The following is a 21,801-nucleotide window of genomic DNA, read 5'->3' on the forward strand; positions in this document are numbered from 1 at the left end:
GTAAGCCGGGAGCTTTCTAGTCACTAAGTTAGGCATTTACACCGAAGTAAAACCTACTGACCAGTGACAGCCCACAAGAGGACACGGTGCTACAATTTCATCGAGCACACTTTTTTCGTAGTACAGATTCCAATGCAACGATTGAAACAGTCATACACGAGCTGGACAATTTCAGATCTTCTCCATCTTCAGTTGCACACCGTGTTCCGGCTTAAAAAACAGCTTGTACATCACCGAGTGTTTGTATTCCGGGGATAAAGAGAAAGTGAACTTAGACAGCACAAGAGACAGAACTATCTTCAGTTCTGTCATTGCGAAATTCTGGCCAGCACAAGTTCGTATCCCCATCCCAAAAGGCATGAACAGATTCGGAAACTTGCACGCCGAAGAAATGCCATTCACAAACCTTTCTGGATGGAACTCGTGCGCATCATCACCCCAGTTGGCCGGATCCTGATGCAACAACGGGATTGGGATCCACATGTTGACGCCTTTCGGAATCGCAAAGTCCCCAAACTTCATTTCCTCGGAGGTTTCTCTCGTCAAGAATGGTACAGGAGGATATAGGCGCAAGGTTTCGTAAATCACCATATTTAACTGCACATCGAGAGAAAACAGATGAATGTTGAGCAGTCCTATGCCTAGATTTTCTCTTAGCCTTAGGGCTACATGCGACTACGTATGTCCACATGAAACTTATATGTCAGATCATAGACTAAGAATCTACCAAGAAAGCTCACTCCATAACAATCCTTGGTTTCTCTCCTGAGAAGCGTCTGCTCAAATCTACTGTGCTAGAATGTTGATTAATTAAGATAGAGAATAATATAGTGAACTACAAAACTTTGGGCTAGGGATCAGGTCCTGCCCTGCCTGACCCAGTAATCAATGTCTGCCATTGCCCAGTGCGCATTTGCTTAGGTTCGTGAGATCGTATGTGTTAGGAGATATCTAAAATGTCTCTACTACGCATAACAGGCAAAAGAAGAAAACTTAGAAGTACCAATTTCATTTTGTGCAGCTTATCCATATTCAGGGCTTGATTTCCAAGGATCTCTACCACCTCGGCACGCACGCGCTCCTGCCAGTCAGCATGGTGTGCTAGAAGTACTAAAGCGAAGGAAGTGGCGGAGGCAGTACTTTCATGTCCACCGAGGAACAGAGTCTTGCAATTGTCTGTGATGATGCTCGATCCGCAGCCGAAATTGTTGACTAAGGCCTGTAAGAAGCCCTGCTTCTCGGCATTGCAATCGCTGTATGTCAGCTTCAGAACTGATCCGTCGACCTCTTTTCCTATCCTCCTAATGTCACGAGCAGTCTTTGTAGGAATATGCCTACACGCAAAATTTTGAAGGAGTAAAAAAAGCGGCAAAATTAGTATGAACTCCTTCTGTCCAAGAAGTATGATATGCATGGTTTAACGTTTCTCTGAGCAGAAGAAACTTCTGCTACATATGTAACACAGAATATGAAACAGTAGCTGACAACAGGTAGACAAGTGGAATCATGTCTGCCTTAAATCAAGCCTTTATCTTATAGTTTAAGCTTTTAGAACAATTGGCAGTAAGTTCAAATCTTTCTAAATTCCTATTTGCCTCACTAATTGCATATTTCCATACTTAGGCCAAAGTTGTCGTCGCGACTTGCCCTAGAAAACAAACTGTAACAAGACCAACGCCCCAATTAGAGTTCTTTAAAGATGAAGAAGGAGGCGCCCTCACCTTGCCCCAGGAAGACCAACAAAAGCTTGCTGCTTGCTTAACAAATCCTGAAGCACTAACATCTTCGAAAAAATTTCATTGCCAATAACATACTTGCTCCCAAAACATGCTTTTGAAATCACTTCGGCCGAGATGCTTTTTAAATGCTCGTCGACCCGTACTGAAGCAACCTCCCCCGCTCCCTCCACTTGAGATTCCCACTTTTCCAAGACGGAGACGACGGATCCAACCATCATGTCGACCATTCCCTATGCAAATCAAAACAAGTAACATATAGACAGCCTTTCTGCCAAAACTTAACTGCTTCACGTGCAAGAAGAAAGACAGCTCAAGCAAGGACTGCGATGTGAATATGATAGAACCTGCCTAGCTAAGTCGCACCTTTATTTTGTCGTTGAAGAATTCGGGCGCAATGACTTTCCTCTGCAGCGCCCAGGATTTCCCTTTCGAGGTGACGATGCTATCATAACCCAACAGAATTCCCCAGTTGTCTCTCAGGTATGCAGACCTTCCTAATTCAGTAGACTTGCACTGACAGATCTCCCTCACTATGCCAAAGTCGCATATGCATACAATCACCATGTTCCCCTGTGAGAACGCAAACACCGGACCTGCAATAACAGTAGCATTCTCAGCAGACAAATATGATCGTGCTAAAATACATGTGACTCGTCACACAATGCAAATAGCCATCCCATGTTACAGGCATGTCTAGTGAAACTGCCCAATTGCAAAGATGTGCACAATGAGTGAAGTAGAAGAGAATATATCTACCACAGTCGGCTCGCCACTTCTCTATGTGGGGAAACAGGCGAGACATGTAATCATGTGAAACGCCATTGGTGATGCTTTGCTGATGCTTTGTTGCTTGCATTTCCAGTTTAATCTTCTTAATATCCGGGAGGTTGCCGAAGAAAAAGGACGGCGCTGGGCCATTGATTCCCTGTTGCCGAAGCTTCTTTCTGAGCTGCAGCGGCTTCCACCAGAAGAGATTGTAGAGGTACAGGAACAAGCAAGTGAAGCCCACAAAAAAGAGCGAGAGAAAGACTCCTAAAGTTATAGCCATTGATGTCCAAGTTGTTCCCGAGCTCTTACTTGTTTCTTCTTAAATGAATCAAAATGTGTAAGACAGGCTTTGTCACACCCCGAAACAAACAAGAATAGGGGAAATGACACCGTAGTCCTCCTTCCCGAAGGACGCAGCCTCAAACACAAACCTGCTACCAAAAGTACATAAATTTGGATTATCTCGACACAACTCAAATCCAAAATGCAACTACCAAAGTTCCCTGTCGATATTGCTCTCGACCTACTAGCCGCTAACCGAAGAACCTGAAAAGAATGGAAAATGAGTGGGGTGAGCAATCACAATGAGTAGTACATCTCTTCTAAGCAGATCGAGCAACCACTATGTATGTATACAAAGCAATACTAGAAACCATACTTCAATCTCAATAAATAATGTACATGTCAAATTAAATATGAGTTGTTTCATTACGGGTCAAAAGTACTCATTTAATTACCATCATAAACCAAAAATTAATGGTCAAGTCCATTGATTAATCTCTATCAAAAATCACGTCAATGATCCATTCCATTAGCTAATCTATTGCTCAATATACTACCATGGTCACGACACAATGCCTAGTGACAAGGCGATCAAGATTCTCCCTTGGTGCGGTCTCTACCTGTAATGTTGGTGGCTCGACGATATATCCTAAAACTAGTATGCATACTCCGCCCCTCAATGGGTTCTCATCAAAGTGATATGAGCAATATCAACCAATACCTTTCTTCAGGAAAACATAATCAACACCAAAATCAATTTCATAAACTGGTTTCACAAATCGAATCACATGACCTTTCGTAAACCAAATCACATGACCTTTTGTAATTCCATTTATCAAATAGAATGCATTAAGAAGCATTTCACAAATCAACACATATAACCTTCCATAAATCATACTCAAGGTCAAGTGCTTTTCGTCATTCTCTCACGAAATGATTCCGCAAACTCAAAATATATAATCTTTCTCAACTTCGTTCATCAAACATAGTGCATTTCGCAAGGCATTTCTCACATCGGTGCGTATTTCTTTATAAACCAAATTCACAAACCGATATGCATAACTCATTCCATGAATCGGTTCGAAACGTAATACATAGATGTAAACTGTCACAATATCTTTCGTAACACATTTATCGAACCATTCTCAAATAATCAAGAGTAATAAATGCCGATCCATATTTTAATAAAAAGGCTACTTCATAACTCATAGCATATCTAATCCATATCGCTTTCGAAATATGAGTTTACAAACTCGAATAAGAGATAGCATTACTTGCCTGGAATGCCCAAAACCAACAACAAACAGCTAAACGAGCCAATGATCTCGTAATCCTAAAAATTAAACGAGAATCAACATCAAAACTAAGCAAAATACTACACCAACTACGAATTGGCTAAAATACACTTAAATGCTAACAAGACTACTCCTACGCACCAACAAATCGCACAACCAAAGCAATTATTCAGCGTGGAACTGAAACTTGAAAATCTTAAATTCTTGCTTCAACCAAGCCGTCGCTTCAAAACGACTCCCGACAAATCTCATGGCTCTATAATGCCATAATCAACCACTCCCATGGAATCCCGCAACTCAAAAACTCAAAAATCGGACTTCGTGGCTCGAATTTCACTAAACTTCTTATTTAAGCACTAACCTCAAATATTACTCCGATCCGACGATCAACTTTCCGGGTGTTGCGAATCGGCTTGGCAAGGCGTCCATAGCGAGAACCCCTCTTCTCTTCTTCCCTTTCCTTCTTCTTCTTTCTTCTTCCTTACCTTTTTTTTACACCTTTCCCTTGCGTGCGAGCTCTCGGTCTCTCCGTTTTGTTCCTTTCCTCTTTATAAAATGAGTCCACTTCTCCCCCCTCCTCTTTTTCTGTCTTATTTTCCTCTCTTCTCGCAGGCACTCGGTCCTTTAAAAAATAAGTGTGCTGTGCCTCACCGGCAGCCTTAATCATTGGACAGCATCAATTCATCCGCTAAATGACAACTGATGGAAGTTGGTTTCTTTGTATAAATAACAGAAGAGACCACATGAAAAACTAGTCTACTGTGTTTTCCTGATTCAACTTGGGGGAAAAAGGAAACTTGCACGTTTGTTTATCGTAGTCGGTACAAATTATTGGCACATTTTAATAGAATATTTCACTGGTGGGATCAAAATTTATATGGAATTTTTCCTTAAAGTATGATCAAAAGGACAGCTGCAGCGGATCGATCGGACCAAGCAAAAGGGAAACTAGCACTGCTCGGGAGGATCACGTCCAAGAGGCTGTTTCTTTTCGAAGTACAACAGCATTCCGTGTTCAGATGGACATAAAAAGAGTTCAGATAGAACAGCAGCATCTAGAACTCGAGTGCGGTAAGAATTGTGTCATCAAATAGCATACGGAAATCTTCAGACGAATTACAGAAAGCAACTAAGCCTGCAAGAGTTCAACTAAACGCCAGACCAAGGGCTCACCTACCTTGAGACATGTTGATTGCCTAGCAGTACAAAATTAGCTTGCATTAAACAAGAACTTCCTTCTTTATGAAATCTCCCTATGAATGTTACCGAATGCATTCAAAGAACGGTGGCCGGTCAAGTTTATTGATATCCCCAGTAAGCCAAGAGTTTTTCAGTCACTAAGCTTAGCATTTACACAGAAGTAAGCCACTGACCACCCACGAGAGGACATGATGCCACAATATCGTCAACTATAGTTAGCTTCCATTGCAACGGACCAAAGATTAGTACACAAGATGGACAGCTTCAGATCTTCACCATCTTCAGTAGTACCCTGTGTTCAGGCTTAAAATACAGCTTATGCATCACCGAGTACTTGTACCCGGGGAATAAAGAGAAAGTGAACTTAGACAGCATAAGAGACAGAAACATCTTTAGTTCTGTCGTCGCGAAATTCCGGCCCACCCAATTTTGTGTCCCTGTCCCAAAATGCATGCACAGATTAGGAAGCTTTCACGGGAAGAAATTCCATTCGGAAACCTTTCTGGAGGAACTCGTGGACATTGTCACCCCAGTTGGACAGATCCTGATGCAACAGCGAGATTGGTACCCAGATGTTGACGCCTTTCGGAATTGCAAAGTATCCAACTTCATTTCCTTGGACATTTCTCTTGTCAAGAATGGACCAGGAGAATATAAGTGCAATGTTTCCTAAATCACCAAATTTAACTGCACATCGAGGGAAAACATCTGATAGGCAGGCAGCTCTGTCTTAGATTATTTCTAAGCCAAAGGGCTACATGCAACTACCTGTAATCCACATAAAACTTGAGTGTCTATTCATATACAAAAAATCTAACAAGGAAGCTCACTCAGTAACAATCCTTGGTTTCAGTTCAGGAAAAGATTCATATAAAATATCTCCTGAGAAGGGTCGGCTCGAATATATGTGCCAGGATAAAGGAATAAAAGATTGATGCCCCCAACTATGGATAAAGTGAACTACGAAAATTCGGGCTAGGGATCAGGTCCTGCCCCGACTCCCTAGCAGTCTTGGTCTCAAAATTTTTAAGACATCAAAAGCGGCAAGATTTATATGGAATTGTTTTGTCCGGGGAGCAGGATATACCGAGAGTTATCAGAAGAAACTTTTGCTACACATGTAACACCACATATGAAACAGTAGCAGTGGGGAATCATGCCTGCCTCGACAATATTTCTCAATGAACGCAAGAATTTCTCAGTCACAACTTGCCGTAGAAAGCAAACTCTAATAAAATCATCCCCCCGACTAGAATTTTTTAACCATGAAGAAGGAGGCGCCCTCACCTTACCACAGGAAAACCAACAAAAGCGTGCTTCTTGCTTAGTGAATCCTGAAGCTGCAACATCTAAGGAAAAATTTCATTGCCGATAATAATGAAATTCCCCACTTTACCAAGACGGAGACGGCGGATTCAACCATTATGCCCACCACTCCCTATGTAAAACAAAACAAGGTTCATATAGATAGCTTTTTCCGTCAAAACTTAAAATGTTTCCCGTGCAAGAACAAGTACACTCAAGTAAAAACTATGCCGCTGTTTTAATAGAACCTTCCTAGTTAATCCACGCCTTTATATAGTCGTTGTAGTATTCAGGCACAATGACATTCCTCTGGGGCGCCCAGTATTTTCCTTTCAAAGTGATGATGCTGTCTTATCCAAACAGAATTCCCAAGTTGCCTTGGCAGATCTATTGTAGCTCTCTATCCTCTCTTCATTATGTTCATCAGAAGGTTCACTTCTCATGTCCACCCCAGGATAATTTCGAAGCGGGGTCCCATCCATAAGGGCCAAAACTAGAAAGAAACTTAAATGGGTCTAATGCACTCCGAAATTGGAAGAAGGAAAATTCAAAAACCCAAAAGAAAAAAGGACAAAATTAGAATCAAGGACCAGTCAAAGGGAAAAATTAGTCCCTAAGCCATTGTAAAAGGACATATTAGGAGTAAAGAAAGCTTGTAATCACTTTGAGAACGTGATCTACGAGGATATGCTGTGCATTTTCAGAGGTCCCTTCAAGAAATATAATGACAAAACTAGGTGTAACGCTCTAAATTGTCTTGTGAAGAGTGTAACACATAGCATACATGTAAAAGATGTCAGGTCAATTTTTTGTCTCCATGAATTTTATGGTGATACCACAGCTATCGCTGCTCTTCTTTATGGTACCATATCTTCTTCCAAATTCAGTGGATCTGCACTGTGAGAACTCCCTCACTATGTCTAAATCGCATATGCATACAATCACCATGTTCCCCAGTGAGAATGCAAACACCAGACCAGCAATGACCGTGGCGTTCTTAGCAGGCAAAGGTGATCATCCCAAGCTACATATGGTTATTACACGAGAAATAGCCAGCTCATGTTACAGGCATGTCTAGCGAAAACTCATAAGCACAAGATGTGAACACTAATTGGAGTGGAAGAAAATATGTTTGCCATAGTCAGCTTTCCACTTCTCAATGTGGGGAATAGGCGGGACATCATGCGAAACGCGATTGCCAATGCTTTGTTGATTCTTCATGGCTTGAATTTCCAGTTGAATCTCCTTAATATTCAGGATGTTGCTGAAGGAAAAGGACGGCACAGGGCCATTGATTTTCTGATGCTGAACCTTCTTTCTGAGAGGCGGCCAGTTCCACCAGAAGAGATTGTGTAGGTACAAGAAAAAGCAAGTCAAGCCCACAAGAAAGAAAAAGACTCCTAAAGTTGTGGCCATTAATGTCTAAACTGTTGTTCCCGCAGCTCTTTCTTCTATTTTTAGCAGCCCCAAAAAACTGTAAGCTGCAAATGGACAACGAACAAGTGTGCTGTTCCTTACTCGTTTATACCCTAATCATAGATTCATTGTACAGAACCACTTCAACTGCTAAAGGACAAAGCGAGAAAGGTTGGTTTCTTCGCATAAACAACGCAAGAAACCATAAGAAAAGCTAGTCAACTGTGGTTTCTCATTGGATTCAGGGGAAAAGAATCCGCTCACACATTTGTTTTATCGTGCCTCTTTTAACTCAGCTACGTAGTTGGTACCTAGTACATTTTAATAGAATTATTCACTGGACATATCAAAGTATATATGGAATATGTCCCGATAGGACAATCAAAAGGAAGGCTGCAGCAGATCGATCGGACCGAATTACTACGAAACTAGCACCGCTTGGGAGAATCACGTCTAAGAGGCTGTTTCTTTTTCAAGTACAACAGCATTCCAAGTTCAATGTACATAAATAGAGTTCACATATAACACCAGCATCTAGAACTTATGTATGATGAAGATTACCTCATTAAAGTAGCATACGCAAATCTTCAGTGGCAAATTACAGAATGCGACTAGGCCTGCAACTATTCAACTAACTGTCAGACCAAGGGCTCAAAAACGTGTTGGGTCGAGTGATCGAAGTTATAACCTCAATGCATCTCCATAGCAAATTAAGGCTTAAAAAATCAGAAGAACATCAACAGTATAAGGTTTTCCATTCAGAGAAAGAGAACCATACGCCACCTCGATTTCAAGTGATCTCGGCTGGTTTTTTGTACATGGCTTAGTCCATTACATTCAAAACTAACAGAAGTAAGACGTGCAGAGTTCAAGGGAAAGCCTGACATTCCTAGTTGAAATATTTCCAACATTAGTGAGTCGAGAAGATTTGCAGTACAAATCAACTTGCATCAAACAAGAACTTCCTTCTTTATAAGATCTCTCTTTGACTATTATCAAATGCATTCAAAGAACAGCAGCAGTCAAATTTATTGATATCCCCTATAAGGCAAGAGCTTTTTAATCATTAACCATAGCTTTTACACAGAAGTAAGCCCTACTAATCACCCACAAGAGGACATGATTCTACAATCTTATTGACTATGCTTTTTTGTGGTACAGCTGCCAATGCAACAGACCAAATATTCAAACAAAAGATGGACAATTTCAGATCATCTCCATCTTCAGTTGCACCCAGCGTTCAGGCTTGAAAAATAGCTTATATGTCACCAAGTATTTGTATTCCGGGGATAAAGAGAAAGTGAACTTAGACAGCAGAAGAGACAGAAGTATCTTTAGTTCTGTCATCCCAAAGTTCTGGCCAATACAAGTTCTTATCCCTGTCCCAAAAGGCATGAACAGATGCGGAAGCTTGCATGCGGAAGAAATGCCATTTGCAAACCTTTCTGGATGGAACTCATGGGCATTGTTGCCCCAGTTGGCCGGATCTTGATGCAACAGCGTGATTGGGAACCAGATGTTGACACCTTTTGGAATCGCAAACTCCCCAAACTTCATTTCCTCTGACGTTTCCCTACTCAAGAATAGTCTAGGAGAATATAGGTGCAACGTTTCGTATATCACCATGTTTAACTGCAACATGCGAAGGGTCTGCTCAAATGTCGTGCGAGAATAGATAAAATGATATTGATTGATAAATTAAGTTAGAGAATAATATTGTGAACTACAAAAATTGGGGCTAGGAATCAGGTCCAGCCCTGACTAACCCATGTCTACAATTGCCGAGTCATTGCCAAGTGCGCATATACTTAGATTTGTGAACCTTGTGCGTAATAGGCAAACAAATGTAGAAGTACCAATTTCATTTTGTGCAGCTTATCCATATTGGGGGCTTCATTTCCAAGGATCTCTACCACCTGGGCACGCACGTGCTCCTGCCACTCAGGATGGTGTGCTAAAAGTACTAAAGCAAAGGTAGCGCCACTGGCAGTTGTTTCATGTCCACCGAAGAATATGCCCTTGCCATTGTCCACAATGAGACTCGATCCACGGCCAAAATTGTTGACTAAGGCCTGCAAGAAGCTCGGCTTCTCGGCATTGTAATCACCGTCCATCAGCTTCGGAAAAGATTGGTCGACTTCTTTTCCTATTCTCCTAATGTCACGAGCAGTCTTTGTAGGAATATGCCTATACCCAAAATTTTGAATCTGTTAAAAAGCTGCAAGATTAATATAAAATCGTTTTATCCGGGAAACATGGTGTGCGAGCATTCAAGATTTCTTGAGAATTTATCAGAACGAACTTTTGCTACACATGTAACACGGCATGTGAAACAGTAGCTGACAAAGGTAAACATGTGGAATTATGTCTGCCTCATTGTTATTGTCTGAATGAACGCATAAACTTCTCAGTCGGAACTTACCATAGAAACTTGAAAGCAAACTTTAATGAGCCTATCTCCCCAATTAGAGTTTTTGAACACTGAAGAAGGAGGCACCCTCACCTTACGCCGGGGAATACCGACAAGAGCATGCTGCTTGCTTAGCAAATCCTGAAGCACTAACATCTTTGAAAAAATTTCAGTGCCGATAAGATAATTGCTCCAAAAACATGCTTTGAAATCATTTCAGCAGATAGGCTTTTTAAATCCTGGTCGATACGAACCGAAGCAACTCCCCCTGCTTCCTCCATTTGAGATTCCCACTTTTCCAAGACAGAGACGGCGGATTCAACCATCATGTCCACCATTCCCTATGCAAAAAAAAAAAAAAAAGTAACATATAGATTAGCTATTCTGTCAAAAATTAACGGCTTCACGTGCAAATAAAGACAGCTCAAGCAAGGACTGTGCCGCTGTGTATTTGATAGAACCTCTCTAGCTAATTCACACCTTTATTTTATCATTGAAGAATTCAGGCGCAATGACTTTTTTCTGGAGCGCCCAGGATTTTCCTTTCGAAGTGATGATGCTGTCGTAACTGAACAGGATTCCCCTGTTGTCTCTCAGGTGTGCAGACCTTCTGAATTCGACAGACTTGCACTGGGAGAACTCCCTCACTATGTCAAAGTCGCATATGCATCCAATCACCATGTTCCCCAGGGTGTATGCAAACACGAGACCTGCAATAACCATAGCGTTCTCAGCAGTTAAAGATGATCGTCCTGAGCTACGTGTGCTTTTCAAACAATAGAAATAGCCAGCACATGTTACAGGCATAGCTAGTGAAAAATCCTAAACACAATGACGTAAACAACTATTGAAGTAGAAGAAAATTTGTTTACCATAGTCAGCTCTCCATTTCTCAATGTGGGGAAATAGTCGGGACATGTAATCGTGCGAAATGCAATTGCCAATGCTTTGTTGATTCTTCGTGGATTGCATTTCCAGTTGCATCTTCTTAATGTCCGGGACGTTGCCAAGGAAAAAGGATGGCGCAGGGCCATTGATTCCCTGATGCTGAAGCTTCTTTCTGAGCCAAAGCGGCTTCCCCCAGAAGAGATTGTGGAGGTACAAGAAAAGGCAAGTGAAGGCCACGAGAGAGAGAGAGAGAGAGATAGAGGACTCCTGAAGTTGTAGTCATTGATGTCTGAACTGTTGATCCCGCAGCTCTTGCTTGTTTCTTCCTTAATGAATCAAAAGGGGTAGTGCAGGCTGTTCTTTCTTTTTCTAATTATAGCAGCTCCAAAAAACTGCAAACTGCAAATGGACAACGAACAAGTGTGCTGTTCCTCACTCGTAGATTCCTTAACCATAGATTCCTTGTACAGCACCAATTCAACTGCTAAAGGACAATGCAACAAAGGTTGGTTTCTTTGCATAAACAACGCAAGAAACCATAAGAAGAGCTAGTCAACTGTGGTTTCTGATTGGACTCGGGGGAAAAGAATCTGCTTGCACATTTGTATAAACAACGCTAGAAGCCATAAGAAAAGCTAGTCAACCGTAGTCGGTACCTATTATCGGTACATTTTCGTAGGATTATTCACTAGAGATATCAAAATATATATGGAATTTGTCCCTATATGATAATCAAAAGGAAGGCTGCAGCAGATCGATCAGACCGAATTAAAACGAAACTAGCACCGCTTGGGAGAATCACATCAAAGAGGCTGTTTCTTTTTGAAGTGCAACTGCATTCCAAGTTCAGATGTACATTAAATAGAGTTCACATATAACATTAGTATCTAGAATTTATGTATGATGAAGAATTATCTCGTAAAAGTAGCATACAGAAATCTTCAGTGGCAAATTACATAATGCAAGTAGGCCTGCAACTATTCAACTAACTACCAGACCAAGGGCTCAGCGACCTAGGGAGGTGTTTAGTCGAGTGAGCGAAGTCAGAATCTCAATGCATCTTCATAGCAAATTAAGGCTTAAAATTATAAGAATATCGACTGCCATCCACAATTCTTAAAGAGAGCCGGACAGTATGAGGCTTTCCATTCAGAGAAAGAGAACTATATGCCACCTTGATTTCAGGTGATCTCAGCTAGATCTTGTACATGGCTTTGTCCATTACATTCACAATAAACAGAAGTAAGACGTGCAGAGTTCAAGGGAAAGCCAACATTCCTAGTTAAAATATGTCCAACATAAGCGAGTCGATAAGATTTGCAGTACTAATTAACTTGCATAAAAAAGATAGCCCTTATTTATGGAATCTCTCTATGAGTATTACTTAATGCATTCAAAGAACAGCTTCCCCTCAAATTATCCCCTGTATGCCAAGAGCTTTCTAGTCATTAAGCTCAGCTTTTACACAGAAGTAAAGCCCTACCGACCACCAACAAGAGGACACGATGCTACAATAACGTTCACTATGCTTTTTCATGGTACAGCTTCCAATGCAACAGAACAAAATATTCAAACACAAGATGGACAGTTTCAGATCTTCTCCATCTTGAGCTGTACCCCGTGTTCAGGCTTAAAAAATAGCTTATAAGTCAGCAAGTGTCTGTATTCTGGCGATAAAGAGAAAGTGAACTTAGATAGCAGAAGAGACAGAAGTATCTTTAGTTCTGTTATCCCAAAGTTCTGGCCAATACAAGTTCATATCCCTGTCCCAAAAGGCATGAACAGATGCGGAAGCTTGCATGCGGAAGAAATGCCATCTGCAAACCTTTCTGGATGGAACTCATGGGCATTGTTGCCCCAGATGGCTGGATCCGGATGCAACAGCGTGATTGGGAACCAGATGTTGACACCTTTTGGAATCACAAAGTCCCCAAACTTCATTTCCTTTGATGTTTCTCTAGTCAAGAATGGTCCGGGAGAATATAGGCGCAACGTTTCATAAATCAACATGTTTAACTGCACAGCGAGAGAAAATAACTGATTAGCAAGCAGTCCAATAATTAGATTATTTCTAAGCCCAGGGGCAACATGCGAAGGGTCTGCTCGAATGTTGTGCTAGCATAAATAAAAAAACAATTGATTCATAAATTAAGCTAGAGAATAATACAGTGAACCACAAAAATTGGCGCTAGGAATCAGGTCCTGCCCTAACTAACCCATGCCTACAATTTCCCTTTGCAAGGATACTTTGATTTGTGAATCAGGGAGTAACAGGAAAATTTAGAAGTACCAATTTCATTTTGCGCAGCTTATCCATAGTAGGGACCTGATTTCCAAGGATCTCTACCACCTGGGCATGCACGTGCCCCTGCCACTCAGGATGGTGTGCTAAAAGTATTAAAGCGAAGGTAGCACCACTGGCAGTTGTTTCATGCCCACCGAAGAATATGCCCTTGCAATTGCCTACAATGACACTCGATCCACAGCCATAATTGTTGACTAAGGCCTGTAAGATGCTCGGCTTCTCAGCATTGTAATCGTCGTCCATCAGCTTCAGAACAGATTATCCGACTTCTTTTCCTATCCTCCTAATGTCGCAAGCAGTCTCTGTAAACATGTGGAAAGAGTTTAAGTTTCAGAACAGATAATTTTGCCCATGCACAAAATTTTGAAGATGTTAAAAAGCTGCAAGATTAATATGAATTGCTTTGTCCGGGAAGCATGATATGCAAGGGTTTAAGGTTTCTTGAGAATTTAAAAGAAGGAACTTTTGCTACATATGTCACAGGAAATGTGAAACAGTAGCTGACAAAAGGTAAACATGTGGAATTATGCCTGCATCTCCGTTACTGTCTGAATGAACGCATAAACTTATCAGTCAGAACTTGTCATAGAAACTTGAAAGCAAACTTTAACAAATCTACCGCTCCAATTAGAGTTTTTTAACACTGAAGAAGGAGGCACCCTCACCTTACACCGGGAAGACCAACAAGGGCATGCTGCTTGCTTAGCAAATCCTGAAGCTCTAACATCTTTGAAAAAATTTCATTGCCAATAAGATAATTGCTCCCAAAACATGCTTTTGAAATCATTTCGGCAGATAGGCTTTTTAAATCCTTCGTCAACCCGTACTGAAGCAACTCCCCCAGCTTCCTCCATTTGAGATTGCCACTTTTCCAAGACAGAGACGGCAGATTCAACCATCATGTCCACCATTACTTATGCAAAAAATAATAATAATCACGTGCGAGTAACATGTAGATTAGCTATTCTGTCAAAAATTAACAGCTTCACGTGCAAATAAACGCAGCTCAAGCAAGGGCTGTGCCACTGCGTACTCGATAGAACCTGCCTAGTTAATTCCCACCTTTATTTTGTCATTGAAGAATTCTGGCGCAATGACTTTTCTCTGGAGTTCCCAGGATTTTCCTTTTGAAGTGATGATGCTGTCATAACCCAACAGGATTCCCCTATTGTCTCTCAGGTACGCAGACCTTCCGAATTCAGTAGACTTACACTGACAGAACTCCCTCACTATGTCAAAGTCGCATATACATGCAATCACCATGTTCCCCAGGGTGAATGCAAACACAGGACCTGCAATAACCGTAGTGTTCTCAGCAGCTAAAGATGATCGTCCTAAGCTAGTGAAAACTCCTAAACACAATGATGTGAACAAAGATTGCAGTAGAAGAGAACTTGTTTACCATAGTCAGATCTCCATTTCTCAATGTGGGGAAATAGGCGGGACATGTAATCATGCGAAACACGATTGCCGATGCTTTGTTGATTCTTCGTGGCTTGCATTTCCAGTTGCATCTTCTTAATGTCCGGGATGTTGCCGAGGAAAAAGGATGGCGCAGGGCCACTGATTCCCTGATGCTGAAGCTTCTTTCTGAGCCAAAGCGGCTTCCACCAGAACAGATTGTAGAGGTACAAGAAAAGGCAAGTGAAGCCCACAAGAGAGAGAGGAGGACCCTTAAAGTTGTAGCCATTGATGTCTAAACAGTTGATCCGGTAGCTCTTTCGTGTTTCTTCTTATATGAATGAAAATGGGTAGCACGGGCTTTTCCTCTTGCTGTTTTTAGCAGCTCCAAAAAACTGTGAGCTGCAGATAAAAAACGAACAAGCGTGATGTTCGTCATTCGCATTATATTCGTCACACACTGCACAGCACCAACTCCGCTGCTAAAGGACAAACTGATACGAGTCGGTTTCTTTGTATAAACAGCGCAAGAAACCATGAGAAAAGCTAGGGAACTGCTGTTTCTGATTGGACTTTGGGTGGAAGGGGAACGAATCTTCTTGCACGATTGTTTATTGTGCGTCTTACAGTACGATCTTACAGAACGTGACTAGACCCGCAAGAATACAACTAATCGCCCAGACCAGGGGCTCAACGACCCAGGTACACGTCGAGTGTCGAGTTGTCAAAGTTAGAATCCAGATGCATCTCCATAGCAAATTTGGGCTTAACTACGCTCCGCAAGTCTTAAGAGAGAGCTAATAGTATAAGGCTTCTCATCCAGAGAAAGACAACCATATACCACCATGATTGTATGTAGGCCGAGTAGCATAGGTACACATTGCACCTGCGCGAGCCGTCCTACTCAAGAAAATACAACGCTAAAAAACTCTTAAGACATCTCCATAACAAGTACAGGCAACAGCGAACACAGGAATATATGGTCGTAGAGTCAGCATGCACCATATGCAGTTTCTCAATTTCCAGTGTTCATAAAAATAGAACCCACATTGAAGGTCAGAAAAGAGATCAGACATGTACAACAATTTTGGCATCCCTCATCTGAAAACATTCGAGGAAACCTGGCACGTAATACTGAACTTTATATAAACGTAATGGAAAGCATAGACCGTCTATCACACTGATTTTAAGCCAGTGATTGGAACTAGAAATTTTTAACCAGACCATGCCCTCTGTGAATTTCCAGAAGAATGCACATTCAACCTGTCAAGTACTGCATTAAAATCCACGGGCTGCCCACTGTCCTCCAACCGTTGAATGACACTTGCCACATGATCACCCCTAAAACCCATGCTCGCTAGTTTCTCGATCAACTCGCTGTAGGGATGGTTTCGGACAAACTGCGAGTGACTAGGGTTCCGACCCACCAAATTACCACCTGCCGCTGGATGGGGATTCTGAACAGGAAGATTGGTTGCAGGGTATGCACCCTGAGGGAAGTGCATTTGCTGAGGTGGATGATGTGGCCTCGCCATATCTCCTTCATACATCATATATCCACTAGTCGGAGGTACCACACTTTGGGGCCCAGCAGCTTGGTAAGTTTCGCCGGGATGTGCTCCAAAAGTGCCCTTCGGAGGGGGAAGTGGAGGTTGTTGTTGACCCATCCGACCTGGTCCGCCATATTCATAAGATACTGTATCAACACGGCTAGATACAGGTGGTGGAACTCCAGAATAAGACAATTGCATCGCCATGCTATTTGGAAGTGTCTCTGGAGGAGGGTTTGAGGGTTGACTCGGTGGGTAAGGAGAATAAACAGCTGGTGATGGGGATCTGATCTGTGGTTGCAGAGACGGCTGCTGTTGCGGTTGTACCTGCTGAGGTAGTTGCTGAGACCATTGCTGCTGATACTGTGGGAATGGATGCTGTGGTGGTGGTGCAGGTGTCTGATTCACATGAGGCTGCATGGATTGTGGGGCCACTTGAAGTTGAGACATCCTGACATGAGGATCTGAAGCCACGTATTGACTCTGAGGCAGCTGGGTATGTACCGACGTATTTGGAATCTGGGCAGGTTGCAGATAATAGGCTTGCTGTTGGGGAACATTCTGTGCAGGGGCTTGTGATGGATGGGCCACTGGTGGTTGCGGCGGAGACACTTGATGTGGAAGAGCCAGAGCTAGCTGCTGGTCAGATCCATCAGATGCATTATCAGACTTCTTGCTGTCAGATTTAGGTGTTGAAGTTTTCTCCTCATTTGATTTGTCATGGCCAGAGGAAGACTCTTTCTGCACAAGCTGAAGCTTGGCTAGTTCTTTCTGAGTTTCAGCAAGTTCTTGTTTGTCTCGCAATATCTGTACTGACCTGTGGACCTGCCAAAAGCCATTGACATTTCAGGCAAGTTGGTTATTTCAAAATGTTCACTGTCATAGGACAAAGGACGTGACATCAGTTCAAGCACACATCTCAATAACAGCCTTATCACATGCGAACAATTCCTGAATGTGTCGCATTTCTGCTGTGATAAAATGGCGGAGGATTTAAGAGCCTTTATTCCACAATATAAAGCAACACTCTATCAAAGGTTGTTACTGGAACATGGCCAATGATGCAACACAGAAAAAAGTGGTACCTAAAATCTCATCAACCAATGTAAGCCATACCGTTAACAGATCTCTCTTATCACTTCTCCGTGTATAACTACAACCAACTTTCTCAGATACTGGCTTATGAGATGAGACTTTTCTGCCAGTGACTGTTCAGGTTGTCAAGAAAATGGGCAAATTAACATAGTCAAAACAGCCCAAAGAAAGCAACTTTTAGTGAAACAATGCTCCTATCAATCAAGCTCGACCAGTGTTAGCTTCTCTTCAAGATGAAATAAAAGGACTTCCAAACAGACCTCAGCATCATACATTTGTCTCAATGATACACTAATACCTGCAATATTCCAATTCAAGAGCTTTATCTTTCTCACCACACTGGCTAGTTTCTCCTCCCAGCCGTACAAAGAGGAGATCTTACCACATGAATCATGGCTTGGTGGCAATTATACTTGCAAATTGTAAGGGAATAGGAAGGAGTGCAAAATTTTCAACAAAATAGAAGCGCTCAAATAATGATTACTTTTCAAATAAAAAAGAAAGAGAACAAGAAGAAGAGCTGAAAATTTTTTTTTTTTTTTTTTTGGAGTGCCTATGTAAATAATTCAATTATGTGACCACCATGGCTATTGCTTAATTCGTGAATGATTGTTTTGCCGTGTCACTAAGAATGCAAGCAACCGCATATAGTCTCCCAACACCTATCTGCCGCATGAACCTGTATTGAGTTAGTGATATGCGAAATTCACAATGTAAATACACAAGTACTGAGTTATGATGATCGTAATCTCTCCCAAAAGAACACAGCATGAACTTGGAATAAAATCAAAAGCATACATGGGGACAAAACTAGATGGATACATATGATGCTCTACACGTGGTGAACTCACCTCTTGAAGATGTTTGTCGAGAGATTTAAGCTTTGTATCTGCATCCCCATGATCTCGATTCAATTGAGATCGCATCTCTCCAATTGATTTATCGAGATTGTAGCAATATAATTCCAACTCAGATAACCGTGAACTTATCCCTTCGAGAAAGCGCATGAGGTTGTCGGCATGTTTTTTCATGCTTTTTTCAACAATAGCAATTACATCTTGATTAAAGGAATCCTCTGGCTGGCTATAGGCAGGAGCAGAATAAACCACTGGCCGGACAAGTCTACTTTTGTGGAAGTCCTGCTCAGAACACTTTATTGGGTTAGATTTTACCATTACACTGCAAGCTCAAACCAACACCTTCAATACATGATCATAGCTGGTTTTTTGGAGGTTATAATAACCACAGAGCCAAATCAGTTGTACTGAGGCACAAGTAATTCAGCACTTTCAGCAAGATCCTCTAGAACTGCAAAATTTAGCATTCAACATAGCAAGATTTTATGAGGCCATTGCAAATTTCGTCAAGTCTTGAATGTTTAATACAGTTCTGATGAGCTTTCTATAGCCTTTAGCCCACCAATCTCCTCTTTTCACTGATCCTCAAAACCTCATCAAGTACTAATATTCTTATATGGAAACAGAAGTAAGTGTTACCAAGCCAAGGGCTCAATGACACACTCTCCAAAAGGTAAGAAAGAACAGAGTAGGCAATCAATGACCAGTAGCAATTCTTAACATCGAGACTCTTCAAATATAAAATATTTGACCAAAGCAAAGACTAGGCATAACTACCGAAGCGATACTGATACTGAATTTAATCAGGGAAAGCTACCTCAAGTAGTTTCGATTTGATACATCGCTACTTTTTCCCGGCACTAGTTCGGCAGAAGCCCAAAAATGTTTGCATCAACATTTAGCCACACCTTATTCTATTATTACTACCATATGAATCGTTGCAAACAAGAGACTTTGTATTTTCAGGACACTGAAGTCAAGCAAAGTGAGATATTTCACACAGTAGGAAACCCAAAAAAAAGGGGAAAAACATGTAAAGTGCACCACCGTTCACATTCAAAAGCACAACATTTTGTTACGTGCGGCAACAATTCTGACTGCAAAAACCGCATCAAGCTAATAAACTAAACCGTCGCGAACTACACATGACTACTACAACTTGCTTCTATAGATCAACTCCATCCACGAAAACGACGAGGAAGTCACCCAGCAAGACAAGAAAAAATCTCGCGATGGCAAGCTGAAAAACCCTAGTTCGTACCACCCGTAATCAAAGAGCCAATCCTCACGAACAACTCGCAGAACTCAAAACCCTAACCACTCATCCACAGCTCAAACTCGAATCAACCCTCCAAAAAAACCAACGCGAAATTTTGCAGAACCGAAAAAGCGCAGAAAAAAGGCGAGACCAATTGGTGAAGCGGAAGTACCTTGCCGGGATTAGCACCACCGATGGCGGAATCGGAGTGGCTCCCGTTGGAGGCGTCCTGGTTGCCGTAGTCCTCGTAGGAGCAGAGGATGTCGTCGGACGCGAAATCGAAGCCCTTGGAGCCCGAGCTGGGCCGACCAGATGCACCGGACGCCATCTCTGCGGCGATCGAGGGGGACCGTGGGACTCGCGCACCGCGATCGAGGAAGGAGGTGCTCGACGGGGAAGAAGATTCGTGCTTGCAGAGGAAGAGAGAGAGAGAGAGAAACGGTGGGCTCTAGAGAGAGAGGGGCAAGAGGTTTTGCTTAGCTTGGTCGCGATATGAACGTGGAGAAACGTTTGGCTTCGGAGGGGCTAACGCCACGTCATCATGATACATGTGTTAGAAAAATTGCGAGTGTCAGTGGGCCGGTTTGGTTTTTCTTTCGGAGGATAAGGATCGAAGCACCGACCTTTCTCTTTTATTCCTTTTAGCACGCTAATTTAGCCTCATCAAAAAAAAAAATAAGGAAAAAAAATATTTTGACCAAAAAAATGATGATTTTCGACTTTTTTTTAAAAAAGAAATTCTTAATTTGCAAGGGGGAAACGTGCGGGTGATTCCTAACGCGAACGACATTAAATAGACTTAAGGACCAATTAAAGATGGTATTGTGTCCGTTTCAAACGGGTTACCCATTGAAACCGCAAGAAATCACTACCATGCATTTGCCCGACTGATACAAAGATTGTCATTAGGGTGATAACGTTAGAAACTCCAAACCGATACCCCATGATACGTTTTTCCGATTTAAGTTACGTCTCACGGATAATTTTAAGTCGCTACCGTTGATCTAAATCTACTATACATCAGTATTCCGTCCAACTTCCCGCTAAAATACTTACGTGTGAACACACGCACATGACGTCGTCGTGCATGACCATCTATTTTTCTCTCTTCCTTTTTTTTTTTTTTTTTTTTTGCATTTTAGTACAAGCAAGAAGGTATTGTAGCCAATCCAGGAAGGTAGAAACTTAACATTAAGGAATGTGTATTAGGTGATGCTAAGGGCGCGAACGATAGTCATTCTTTTCACATGCTCTATTTCTAGGCGTAAATAGAATTTTCCGTTTCTATTATCCGGACGAATTTCCGAGTAGAGACACGTGTTTGATAACAACACAATAATTTTGTTCTCGAAATATAAATTTATTTGATAACAACATGAAAAATTTTACGACTACCGACCATTAGGCCTCGACCGGCGAACCGGAGACCGGTGTACAACAAATGGCGAATAGAGCTAGGGACCATAGACTAGCGTCGAGTGGCCGATGACCGAAGACCGGCTATAGGCAAATGGAGATCGGTGGATGGCAAACAGTGGCCGATGGATGGCAATCGACTATAGAGACGCAAGAGAGAGGAGGTGAGCAACGAGAAAAATTCTTATTTTGGATTTTAATATAGAAACAAAAATTTATCCCGAAAAATAGAAAAATGAAATTGCATTGCCAAACAGAATTTTGTTTGAAACCTATTTCTATAACAGAAAAATAGAAAAACAGAAAAATAGAGTTGTTGTCATGTGCGTCCCAAGTTCCACCGTTGTGTCTGCTCCACCCTCAAAACTTGGTGATGCCCCTTAGGATTTCATAGTGCAAAAATAAAATAAAACTATACATGACAAATTGAGTATTTTGTAAAAATGACACAAATGACTTATGAATTTTGATCAAATGTGTAACGAAACTTTCCATTTGTTCAATGTAACGCTTGAAATTTGGTCAAATGTGTAATGTGCTTCCCGAAGTTTTAATTTGTTCAACATAATCCCTAAATTTTTAAGCATTTTCATATAGTTTAAGACTATATAGAATA

At 41.7% G+C, this 21,801-nt stretch overlaps 2 protein-coding genes and 3 pseudogenes across 2 annotated transcripts; all 5 read right to left on the bottom strand.

Annotated features, from left to right (window-relative positions):
- Positions 1-157: 157 nt before the first annotated feature.
- LOC115754468 (cytochrome P450 714C2-like) lies at positions 158-2,990 on the bottom strand. Its single transcript, XM_030693471.2, has 5 exons — positions 2,496-2,990; positions 2,103-2,332; positions 1,722-1,969; positions 1,004-1,334; positions 158-597 (listed from the first exon to the last, which is right to left on the bottom strand). The coding sequence occupies exons 1-5, from the start codon at positions 2,785-2,787 to the stop codon at positions 172-174; spliced, it is 1,527 nt and encodes a 508-aa protein (XP_030549331.2). The 5' UTR covers positions 2,788-2,990; the 3' UTR covers positions 158-171.
- Positions 2,991-5,548: 2,558 nt separating this feature from the next.
- LOC125315892 lies at positions 5,549-8,005 on the bottom strand (annotated as a pseudogene).
- A 1,027-nt stretch (positions 8,006-9,032) lies between these two features.
- LOC115754508 lies at positions 9,033-11,824 on the bottom strand (annotated as a pseudogene).
- Positions 11,825-12,819: 995 nt separating this feature from the next.
- Positions 12,820-15,298, bottom strand: LOC115754507 (annotated as a pseudogene).
- A 638-nt stretch (positions 15,299-15,936) lies between these two features.
- On the bottom strand, positions 15,937-20,228 carry LOC115754466 (pollen-specific leucine-rich repeat extensin-like protein 1). The gene is made up of 3 exons (XM_030693469.2): positions 19,942-20,228; positions 18,506-18,793; positions 15,937-17,384 (listed from the first exon to the last, which is right to left on the bottom strand). The coding sequence occupies exons 1-3, from the start codon at positions 20,095-20,097 to the stop codon at positions 16,224-16,226; spliced, it is 1,605 nt and encodes a 534-aa protein (XP_030549329.1). The 5' UTR covers positions 20,098-20,228; the 3' UTR covers positions 15,937-16,223.
- Between the last annotated feature and the right edge of the window lie 1,573 nt (positions 20,229-21,801).

The sequence above is a fragment of the Rhodamnia argentea genome, chromosome 7 (assembly GCF_020921035.1).
Source record: "Rhodamnia argentea isolate NSW1041297 chromosome 7, ASM2092103v1, whole genome shotgun sequence".
In the NCBI taxonomy this organism is placed as follows: domain Eukaryota; kingdom Viridiplantae; phylum Streptophyta; class Magnoliopsida; order Myrtales; family Myrtaceae; genus Rhodamnia; species Rhodamnia argentea.